At 30.9% G+C, this 12,293-nt stretch overlaps 1 protein-coding gene across 1 annotated transcript; it reads left to right on the top strand.

Moving 5' to 3' along the window:
• The first annotated feature begins 8,044 nt into the window (after window positions 1–8,044).
• On the top strand, window positions 8,045–11,323 carry LOC141689472 (gibberellin 2-beta-dioxygenase 2-like). Its single transcript, XM_074493772.1, has 3 exons — window positions 8,045–8,593; window positions 10,400–10,799; window positions 10,877–11,323. The coding sequence occupies exons 1-3, from the start codon at window positions 8,211–8,213 to the stop codon at window positions 11,144–11,146; spliced, it is 1,053 nt and encodes a 350-aa protein (XP_074349873.1). The 5' UTR covers window positions 8,045–8,210; the 3' UTR covers window positions 11,147–11,323.
• Window positions 11,324–12,293: the final 970 nt, after the last annotated feature.

The following is a 12,293-nucleotide window of genomic DNA, read 5'->3' as shown; positions in this document are numbered from 1 at the left end:
ATAATTATATTAAAAACGTATATAATTCAAAAAGGCCAATATATATATATATACTTTTATTATATTAAGTATAATATATTGAATTAGCACTATTAGGAATATTAAGTTAAAGTCAAAAGGCTAAACAAAAATAAAATTAAACTAAATAGAATAATAAGACATGTAGAAGTATAAGATAACAAAAATAAAATTAATAAAATATGTAGAAGTATAAGATAACAAAAATAAAACCAAATTTAATAGAATCATAACACATAACATATACATGTAACCAAAAGTGTAGTAGAATTAAAAGACGTACAAAAGTAGAAATAAGTGAAACCAAAAGTTGGTCGTACCAAAATTTGGTGGCACCAAAATTAATACTTGTGTACCACTGACAAGGGGTGTCTCTTATTAATAATGGTTATTAATAATAGATTGAAATAAATAATAAGCAGAAGAAAAAATCTATACAAGTGTACGAGATGAACGAGTAACAAATTGTGTCTCAATACCTCATTTAATAGGAAATCATATCCTACGAAAAATATATTATGCCGGGTCTACATTCATAACACTTTTATTCATGATATTCTGCACTCTTATGAGAAATTCTAACACCATCTGAAGTCGGAAATTCAAAATGTCAAAAACCAATGGCATGAACACGTGTGATTATATTTGCATGCTTAATCATGTTTACGCACATTTGCCTTAACTGTATTTATAACTGTCTCGTCAACTATATATAGTTCAATTCCAAATTTACTTAAAAGAGAAAATCCTGTTAGATCAGCACAAGTATGTTTTCATCCACTCCAACTGTAAACTAACACATCGGTTGGGTTAAGAGTTGATCTGAATTCGCCTATAGGAGTAAGAAAGTTAATAGGTGCCTTTTTATAATTGAAATCTAAACTTTCCATAATACATATATAAATAGCACATCTCTTACCAAGTATTGTCGATATTTGAAACCCGATTGTTTTCGAAAATGAACACCATACTCTCGAACACATTCATCCGACATGTGGACAAGGGACACTAGCTCAGAATCACGAGCTTGTAACGCAATATTATATAATACTTCAGTGGCGTCATATGATGTCATAATCCCATTATTGGAGTGACCAATAGAAAATCATGAGTATGTGTGACTCCCAAATACTGGAAAATTATTATTTGTCTCTCTAAAAAAAATATATTTATTAAGTACGTTCTCGCAAATATGTTTGAAATAAAGGTCTTTCAAATAATGTATTGATTTTGGGGAACAAATCATTTAGTCAACAAATTAACGAAATTAATATTAAAGTGTACAGTTTGCAGCGATTTTAGTGCTAAAGTAAAATGATATTTAACTGAAAGTCTGAAACCACTTAATATCCTCATAAAATTTAATTTTGCAAGTCGGTGGATTGAATTGGAGAAATCACAAATATAAATAATGTGGCGTCACTTGTAATATATACACCCAAATATATATTCATAAACATATGCTTATAATATGATGGTGTTCATCTCTTATCTCATGTACCTATCTGAGCAATCAAAGGTCTCTCTCACACCAGATTTTCTTATATTCGTCTATACTCCACAATTTAAAGTGTTAATTTACAGTTCCCACTTCCTATTATTTTATTTTATAATTATTTATTTTGAATTTTCTTATTTATTTTCACATGCCTAGCCTCGAAATATTTATTTTACCACTGTAGTTGCCAATTCCCATTAATGAATCATTTTAAAAAGAAAGCTACCCTCTATTTGTCACTAAAATTTCTCTTGTTTCTTGTGTATATGGTTAAACATGCAAATCCAAAATGATTGAGGAATCCGACGACACAGAAACGGACTATGAATTATCCGGCCTCATGCACGAAAGGGGTTAAAATTTGGGCCACGTTTGACACATAGTAATGATCAGTCAATTAGCACTGCTTCTGCCTATGCTTCTGCCAATGTTCCCAATCCCATTGCCCTTAGTTACGTTCAATAATCGAAACGTGTCCACTGTCCCTCACCAGAGCAAATACAACGCGGAGAAGTCCTCAACCCCACCTATGCCTTTGGGCTCACCGCTAGCTCCCCTTGAAGTAGAAACATTGATATAGTTATTACCTCCAACTTCTCTTATAAAAATCGGCCGATTTTTCAAAAATCGCCTATAAATCGCTAAAAAAATGGTCAAAAATATTGATCCGATTTGACCGATTTTCGATAAATCGCCGATAAATTATCCGATTTTTTTAAAAATCGTCAGATAAATGGTAAATCGGTACCTCAACCGAATAGTTCCGATTTCCGAAATCTATAACACTGCCTCCACCTCATTTAATGTGAGCTAATGGATTTTCATAAAAGAATAAACTTACTCTTTTTAGTACTAATTCACAATTGTTATAACTACACATTCATTACTCATTTCATTTGCCGGGCCCTAAATCAATGTTATTAAAGTCAACTATACATTTCTTAAATAACATGCAATTTTGATTAGCTCACGTAAACCCGGAGTGAAGGGAGGAGTTCATTTGTTTCATTTTATGGGAGCGGCTTTTCTTTTTAGGATATCGCATTTTAAAATTATGATAATCACGCTTTAATATATTTTATCCATCCTTTTTAAATTATCATATTGAAAAAAATTGTCCCTAAATAATTATCACATTCCTATTCCAATACATTTTATAACAAATTTTTCATATCTACCTCTCTATTCCTATTTTCAATATTTGACTTTAAAACTAATAAAGATAACTCAACATTTAATACAATAAGTAACAACTTATATAATTTAATTTTTGTTAATATGTGTGTTTTTTGCAAATGCGACAACTAAAAATAAACGGAGAAAATAATATACTTATTTTAATCCGATATCTCATTTTTTTTATGGTCTGTATTGAAGTTAGTATATTAATTTCTTAAAAATGTGTTAGTCAAAAAGGCTCGAACAAAAAATACCTAAATAGTAGTAAATTCTTAAAAAACGTGTTAGTCAAAAGAGACACGGAGTAGTAGATAACAGCATAGTTCCACCTGCATTGTTTCCGTGTTTAACGGTAGAGCCAGCCGGCCAATGCATGGGGGGTGACAATTACCTAGAATTTAGCATAAAGCAGGCCTCTTAACCAAGTGTTTAATCCCAAAGTCAATAAACTAAAATTGATTATTACTTGTTGGTTTTATATGCTTTTCCTCTATGCAAATCATTTGCTTTTTGCTCGGCCTACAATTGGACCTAGCTAGATGGATAAAAATTAATAACACATAGAAATAGTAGAACAAGTGGATCTCTGACTTGTATAAGATTCGGAAGGAGGCAGTATAGTCTTCAATTTGCTAAAACCTAGATGGATAATCCAATAACAAGTCATTGGCATGCTATGCTACGCTACTTTCAGTCCTCTGTCCTCTGCGATGTGCTTTCCCGTGCTTACCTAGAAATTACTGTGCCCTGATTTAGGAAGCTTAATGGGGTCTCCGATTTCATCCGTTCACAATACAGGTACAACAAATTTGTTCCATCGAAAGAATTTGTAAAAGAAATATCATCTCAAAAAATATATTGGCCAGATCCAGCTTGGTTTTCTGCCCTTCCGATCCACACGGACTTATAATTTGATCGAGTAGGACTTTAAATACCTAGATTTTTAAATTTTGAATGAAATACAAACCGAGACCACTATAATAAATCATTTGTGACGGAAAATCCAAAATGTCGGAAGTTGTAAACAATGTTGTTCTCTTGCGAGTATGGTTTTTCATTTTCTTTTAACTGTTTAACACCATATTCTACTAATAAAATATTTTTCTTCGTGAAATAGGTATTTATAACAGTTTTCTCTTTCGTTGTAAAGTGGATCGCCCAAAATTTCCTTCCGGATTTTCATAGAAATTGGTCAAATTTAGTGGAGTAAACATATTTTTCATCTGGATTGAATGAGTATAGAAAACAAAAACATTGTTTTAATCCAACTTTTGAAAGGAATAATAGACACACAAATAAGTAGTATATTAAAAAGGTTAAACTAAACCTAGATTTATGACCAAAGAAGCAAGGTGCATGTGAGTCCGCGTGCGGGTATAACTAAGATGACAGAAAGTCTAGAATCTTGACTTGTAGAAATACAAGTGTGTGAAAGTTTGACATAACTTAGGTGATGTATATATAATATCCCATGTAGCATAGATACCAATAAAATAAAGTAAAGCAACATGTCATCCAGGAGAACTTAAGTTCCTTGTAGCTGAGGAGATGTTTGGTAAACAGAGTGGACTCTGGAGAGGGGGAGAGAAACAGCCGCTCTAAAATGCTGTAGAATTTTTAATGATACATCTTCATATTCTAGGATACATTTTTGTACGTGTCACTTTTTGATAGGTTACCAAAATTTTTGTAACGCCTTGAATATGAATATTTTCGGTAAATTGAAAGTAGATTTATTTAGAAAGAATCATAGTAAATAATTTTTAAAATTACATATATGTTGTTCAAAGTAATTAGTTTAGTTTGAGCACTGTCCTTGCTAAGAAAGAATTATTAAAGTCAATCTATTCAAATATTCTCTCAAGTCTCACCTAATGTTAAAGTCAAATATTCTCCAAGTCTCAACTAATGTTAAAATCATTGTTAACATTAGATGAAACCTCAAGTAATTACCAAAGATTGATATTACAATAGTCCGTATCACTAATTTTGAACGTTAATTTCATATTATTCCATAATACATAATATAATATATTTTTTACTAGAAACATTTTACCACACTTCAATATCTCCGACATTTTATCACACATCAATATCTCCTTAATTTCTAAAAAAGTTAAAGCACAATAGTACAATATATACAGTCATGGAAGGAATTTTAGTTTGTGTGTCATACATATCCTTGACATCTATTTTTGTATAATAAAAATCTTAATGCTAAAAACTAAATTCGTGTATCAAAAATATCCTTGATTTCTAGTTTTGTATAACAAAAATCTTAAAGGTAAAAACTAAAAGGCAATTAATGTAAAAAAGATGAACATGTCCCATCTAGATTGTCAAATCTCATATAACATGGTAAACAAGTTGTCAATTCTTAAAATTGTATTGTGGTCAAATATATAATTTGTATTTCAATTGCCATAAAAAATTAAAGACATCATAATTACCAAAACTTGACAATTTTGTAAAATAATTAAAATACTTATATATAAGTGCAAAAAGTGTATATTAATAATATGTTTTCTAAATTCACATGACATTTACATTTTAATTTAGAAATCAAAATACAATTTTAAAGCTTGCTAACTATTTTAATAAAGTGTTGTCAAGTTAATATAAATTGTGTGAAAATTGAATATTAGTATATATATATATATATATATTTTAATATATATATAGGGAGATGGTTAAATAAAAATCAATCTTATTTTAAAAACTAGAAACCAATAGCTAACCACTAATTTTATAGTTTTAACTGAGTCTCCACTACACAACTTTTATGCAGCCCTTTTCTCTCATCCCTCCAATTCCAAAGTTAACTCCCTCTGTACATATATACGTAAATACTTTTATATATGTTTTTAATTTAATATTTTCCATTAATTGACAAACATTTTTTAAAATTCGACTTTAATATATTTTTCTCCATCTTCCAACGATCAATTTGCATACCATACTTGCTATATTCTGACGATAAATCACTATTTACACTTAACATAATCACTAAACCCGAATTACTATAATTTTAGAATTTTCTTAATTTTAGTGATTCTCGTAAGCATAATTAGTGATTTATCGTCTTTCTCCTGTACCACACCTTTCTCCTGGTGTCTCATCTCTCTCCCCCATCATACATCATTAATCTCCTACTATACGTTTTCACCTTTCATACACAAACTATTAGTTTAGTGAATGACATGTATAATATCGTAATTTGTTTTATCCTTTTCACTGTCCTCCACTTGTTAATTTTTGGTTTCTTATTTGGTTCTTGTTCTAGAAAATGATCTTAATTTTCATGTATTTCAGTTTTTTCAAATTCCATTTTCTCTTCAACATTCTTTTGCATAGTGTGTTTTGTTTGTTTACAAAATTTAATAATTCAAGATCTAGAAATTACTATCTAAAATTTAAATTGGAACTTATTTTAATAGTTGTTAATTTTTTAGGGTTCACCAATTCCTTAAATATGTTTTAAAAATATTTAGCTCTTTCTAGTAATAAGATTTTAGTTGATAAACAATCCATATATTTAGGGTGTAGGGTTTAGGCCCTACACCCTAGAGCCTAAACCCTAACTTAGTCTAGGATTTAGGGCCTTTAGGTCCTAAATCCTATAAACCAGACCATGTAAATAATGATTTATGTGTACAATGTAGTGATTACTATGTTTAATTTGGTGAAACTATGTATAGTTTAGTGATTGTCGTCATACGATTTAGTGATTGAAGACTATATCAGTATAAATACCATACTCATAGCAATATTTTGTCTCCCCCTTTTTAATTTATTTGTCTGCTCTCGGACCTTTTCCTGTGTTTTTTTTTCATTTATTTATTCGGGCTTAATAAAACCATAGCGCACATAAGTGGATCAGGCCCAACAAAGTACAATATATCTCTCTGTTAATTTTATATTATTAGTTAAATTAGCTAAATTTTAGTGATTCTCGTAAGTATAATTAGTGATTTATCGCTAGAATATATCACATGTGGTATTTATACTGATCGTTGAAGGATGTACAAATATACAGTGAAGTCAAATTTTTAAAAAAACTCGTTGAATGACCGGAAAAATTAATTTAGAAATGGAGGGAAATAGGTGCGTTGTGAACATGTTGCATGTAAGAGTTACGTGTCAGGTTGTGTATTTAAAATTTATGTTGAGCTGGCCTTGTTTCTACTTTTTATTTTTAGGGTGTTTTTATTTGAACAGTCCCCTACATATATATTTATATTCGGGGTGGAATGGGCTTTTTGCGGAAGTCATATAAATATTATACCAACCCTATATTTAAACTGGATAAAATTTCGATCCCTTAATTGTTTCATTCACAATTTAAGCGGGACGGGGCCGTCCAATGGTTGAGGCGGGCTCTGCCATAAAATCGGTGTTCTTCTTATATAATACTAAAAATTAGAGCATATTTATTAAAGGGTTTCAAAAAATAGTTGTTAAATTTGTCAAATATATATATACAAAATACTATTCAAATAGAAACCAAATTAGAATGGAAACTAAAAATTGCACCACAACCAATTTAAATGCACTCTACCACACAGAACTCCACTTAATTCCCTCCATTTTTAATTGAATTTTTCCCGTTAATTGGTGAACTATTTTTAGAATTTAACTTCATCGTATTTTTATACATCCTCCAACAATCAGTATGAATATCATATTTGATATATTTCGACGATAAATCAATATTTTTGCCTATGAGAATCATTAAACTCTACTAGTTCCAAAAATAGTACTCATTTAAATTAGTGATTCAGATAAGTTTAATTACTGATTGATCGTCGTAATATACCAAATATACTATGCAAATTGATGAGTGGGAGATGGAGAAAAATACGGTGAACTTATATTTTAAAAAAAGTTAATTGATTAACGGGAAAAATCAAATTAAAAATGAAGGAAAATATATATATATATATATATGAATACATAGTGCGCATGGATGCGAGGGGTTAATATGTGGTTGTTATTGGTTTCCAAGTTTTTATTTCAAAATTGGTTTCTATTTGATTATTAGCCTATATATATATATAATGGATATATCTATAAAATAATAATAATTTATTTATTTTAGTTATAATAAAATGGGGATTAAATTTTGTCATTGTGAGATGGGGATGATGATATATTATAAATTTTGGGACGAAGGAGACAAATTTCTTTTATACAAAGCAGGTACATTGACGATCCCCTCCCGTTGAGAACCCTGGCGGAATCTCATGGTTTGACAATAATTGGAGACCGGTATTATTGTTTTCATATAATTGGGGGAGGATACCACAGAAGTCCTAGACAACATGACATTGTTTATTTATGACAGCAAAAATCTCTCTCTTTTCCATCTCCTTTCCTCTCTATTTATAAAGCTGACAACAACAAATAAAACCTACCTCAACGCATTTCCAAACTCTAAAATTTTCAAACTTCTTTCTTTTCCTAACTAACAAATACCCTAAAATTCACTTGTTCATTTGATACATAATCAAGAAACATGGGTGTGCAATCACCAAACCTTGCGCGCATCAAAAAGACTTGCAGAGCTTTAGGAGTTCCAACCATTGATCTTTCATTGGACAGAAATTTAATTTCCCAACAGATTATTAAAGCTTGCGAAGAATATGGTTGCTTTAGACTCATAAACCATGGGGTCTCGAAGTCAATCATCTCAAGAATTGAAGAAGAAAGTTTTGATTTTTTCGCAAAGCCTGCAATGGAGAAACACCAAGCTGGACCTCCAAATCCTTTTGGTTATGGTTGCAAGACAATCGGCTTTCATGGAGATATGGGTGAACTTGAATATATACTGCTTGAGGCCAATGCTTCATCAGTTTCTCAAAGATCTATTATTCTCTCCAATGATCCAGCAAAGTTTAGGTAACTTGTTAATAACTTAATATTATTAGAACACTCATTTCTGTTGGCACAGCATGCAACATTGTTCTCAAACTAAACTAAAAATTATTCTTTGTTTCAATAGTTTATAATTAATGGAACAGCATGCAACATTGTTCTCAAACTGAAAATTGTTCTGTCAAACTTTCTTATATATAAAAGCATTCAGTCAACTTTTCCCATGGTAAACCCAAACATCGTTGCCGTACGTGTTGAGCATTACACATAAAGTATTCAGTTTTTTAGCCCCCCCCCCCCCTCTCTCTCTGCGTATGTAAAAATTATAAAATGTTCCATGGTTACCATCATCAAATGGTTAAGCAGCCAAGTGGCAGTAGACCGGCCACGTATACCTAATTATTTAACTGTTCTCAATTTAGATTTCTTGACAAATCTGTTTTTGAAATAAAATGATAAATATTTTAGTTGAAAACTATATATGAATATGTAACTGTATATATCTATATGGTAGTACAATATTGTTAAGGTAAAAGGGGTAGTATGAAATCACACACACAAAAGATCTATTGTAGTCGGCTTTGAAAACGATACTCCCTCCATCTCATAATAAGTTTCTTATTTTGACTTTTGACATTATTCATCGTCAGCAATTAACTATTAATTTATGTCTAATTTATAAGATCAAATATAGTTATGAGTGATCTTGTTGAATTCGTATTTATGAGTAATTTAATACAATGAAATTTTTATATTTAATACTAATACGAAATTAAAGATATTAACAATCAAAAGTGTGCATTGACAAACGTGTACAACACAAATAGAAAATGTTTTTAGTGACGGAGAGAGTATAAAATTGTTTTTCAAAACGGTGCACGTGTGAAAAACATATAAAGCTGAGTCTACAAAGCTATTGTCAATATAATTGCAACATCATATGTTATCCAATTCAAAATTCTTCTATTTGTTTAACTCTCTTGGTAAAGACCCGGAAAATATATTTATTCTAAAACTTACCAAACATTGCCCCCACTTACAAGAAATTCTGACATTAGGAGACACAATTATATTTATAGAACCACCAGAATGTTCCTTGTATTTGCAGAATTAAGATTGCGACTTTGATTTTTATATATATTCTTAATTCTTAAAGTTGTAGTAGTTTGTATACGCTATCTTCTGTGTTGTTATTTCACAAATATGTTACGTTTCTTTCTCTTTTTTTTATTTGATTTGTTACCTTGAAAGGAACATTTACATTCGTTTCTAAGTTTTGATTGGTAAGATAATTCAAAGGTATACATGGAGACCCGAGGAATAACTTTTTAGTAACTAACATTTAAAAGCAATGTAGTATGAAAATGTTTACGGGGTGGAACCAGGAGGGACTGGGGTGAGCTCCTATCCCCGCCAATCGTTAGAATTCATCGATTTCTCTTTTCTAAGTCTTCATTGAAAGATTAATTAGTGTTAAATTTTGAATAAATATGAAATAATTTAGTTCAGTTTCCTTGAACATCTTCGGTCCCCTCAACTATATTCCTGGTTGAACATTTATCACGTACTTTTAATGGACATTAAATTAGTACTTCTACTCGATGATAGTTAAGCTGAAAGCCAACGAATCAAGCTAAAAGCGAGGCATATGTACAAATATTACAAACCCACCATGTGTTGATTTAGGCAAATTGAGAGAAACAGAGCTTGTCTTGTCTAAAAGAAGATATTTTAGAGTACTCCATTACTTGCTAGAATTGAGTGAAAATCATAATGATAAAAACAATAGTCATTGTTTTTCTCACAAATTTCCCCCATGTCATATTGCAGTTGTGTTGTGAATGATTATGTACAAGCTGTAAGGGGGCTCACATGTGATATTCTTGATCTTGTGGCGGAAGGCTTATGTCTCAGAGACAAATCCGTTTTAAGTAGGCTCATAAAAGATGCTGAAAGTGATGCTGTTTTTCGAGTTAATCATTATCCTCCCTTTGATCAAACTCCAAAGGTTTTGAATCCAGCTCATAAGTTTCAATTACATGATGATAAAACTGCCAATAATGGTGATTCTTCTCGGGTAGGATTTGGAGAACATTCAGACCCTCAAATCTTGACCATTTTGCGGTCCAATGATGTTGGGGGACTTCAAATTTGTTCTCGTGATGGACTTTGGATCCCCGTTCCTCCTAACCCTACCGAGTTCTGTGTGCTTGTTGGTGACACATTTCAGGTACCTAAACTACTCAAATTCTGATGCAAAACATTGTTACAAGGTACCTCTGCTAACATTGTTGTTTCATAATGTAGGCTTTGACAAATGACAGATTCAAGAGTGTGAGACATAGAGTAATGGCGAACTCCAATAAAAAGCCGAGACTATCTATGATGTACTTTGGTGCACCATCCCTCAATGCAAGGATATGCCCTTTACCGCAAATGGTATCATCCCACAATCCAGCTCTCTACAAGCCCTTCACTTGGTGTGAATTTAAGAAAGCTGCATATTCTCTGCGCCTAGCTGGTCGACGACTTGACTTGTTTATGTACAATTATAATAAAAAAACAGTGACAGAATGAAAGAACCTAATTTCATCCTGAACTCGTGAATGATGCTTGTTAATTATATAGATTAGACGTGCAAGGTTTGTGCATATAGGTTTCTTAGATCTGTATTACATTCATGCAGCTGAGTAATTCTTTGAAAGATGTTTTATGGGAAGTATGTTTGAGAATTTTGAATAAGCTTGACTTTAAAATCAGAGATTGTACATAATTAATAAACGTTGGCTTTTTGATGGGTTATCATACTAAACAAATCATTTACCATAATTATAAGCTACTAAAAGAAAGTTCCTGTCTTGGGCCTTTGACATTGAAGTTCTGGCCAACAAGCATTTGATCACTGATTAGAATGAAGCTAAAAGAACCGATCTCGCAATTCTGAGGCCCAACAGTATAATGTGAGTGGCGAGTCACTGCTGTATTTTCCGTACTCAACCCGCACCTAAACATATTTACAATCATACTCCCCATTTACATCCTACAAAATATCACAAAGCTGAATGAATGTATTACAAATCACCCTTCCCGAGTCCCCTTGTCCCAACCTGTATGCACAACCCTGTATCAAACACACGTGGGCTTTGTACAAGCCAAGTCGTTGCAGCCTGTGTTGGCTATAGAATATTTGTATTGATGTGGAAGAGCAGCACTGTATTAATGATCTTGTGTGCGTAGTTATACACCTAGAATTCCTTTTCATGTCTTATTATTTGTTTCTTACATTTTCTTTTTCTTTTTTTATATCACTATTAAAATTTCACCAAAATTATCTACTTACAAGTAATCAAGTTCTACTTACAAAATTAAAATATTCTATATAAGGAAAAAAATTATAAATCTTTTGTTTTAATAATAAGACATACTTACAAAATAAATTATAATATTATATATTACAAGAAAGGTTATAAATATTACAAATATTAGAATTTTGTATAACATTTATTATATATTTGAAATAATATTCTCATCATCATTCTTTTCAATATATTTATAAAAGAATAAGAATTTTAAAATAAAACTTCCCATTACTATATATACCTCATAAATAAATTTCTGTAATATTGTAATGAAAATTATTTACAAAAAATTAATTTGTAAAAAGTAAAAATAAAAAAAATTGTATGTAGTTTTATCCTCGTATTTTAGAAATGAAGGAGAATAA

Source organism: Apium graveolens, chromosome 10 (assembly GCF_009905375.1).
Source record: "Apium graveolens cultivar Ventura chromosome 10, ASM990537v1, whole genome shotgun sequence".
Lineage (NCBI taxonomy): Eukaryota > Viridiplantae > Streptophyta > Magnoliopsida > Apiales > Apiaceae > Apium > Apium graveolens.
Note: the sequence above shows the minus strand (reverse complement) of the source record. Positions and strands in the feature narration are given on the sequence as shown.

Excerpts from the sequence above, each read along its gene's own strand:
- LOC141689472 (XM_074493772.1), top strand. The coding sequence starts at position 8,211 with ATGGGTGTGCAATCACCAAACCTTGCGCGCATCAAAAAGACTTGCAGA. Across the intron at positions 8,594-10,399 it reads AATGATCCAGCAAAGTTTAG|TTGTGTTGTGAATGATTATG; the intron begins GTAACTTGTTAA and ends GTCATATTGCAG. Across the intron at positions 10,800-10,876 it reads TTGTTGGTGACACATTTCAG|GCTTTGACAAATGACAGATT; the intron begins GTACCTAAACTA and ends TTCATAATGTAG.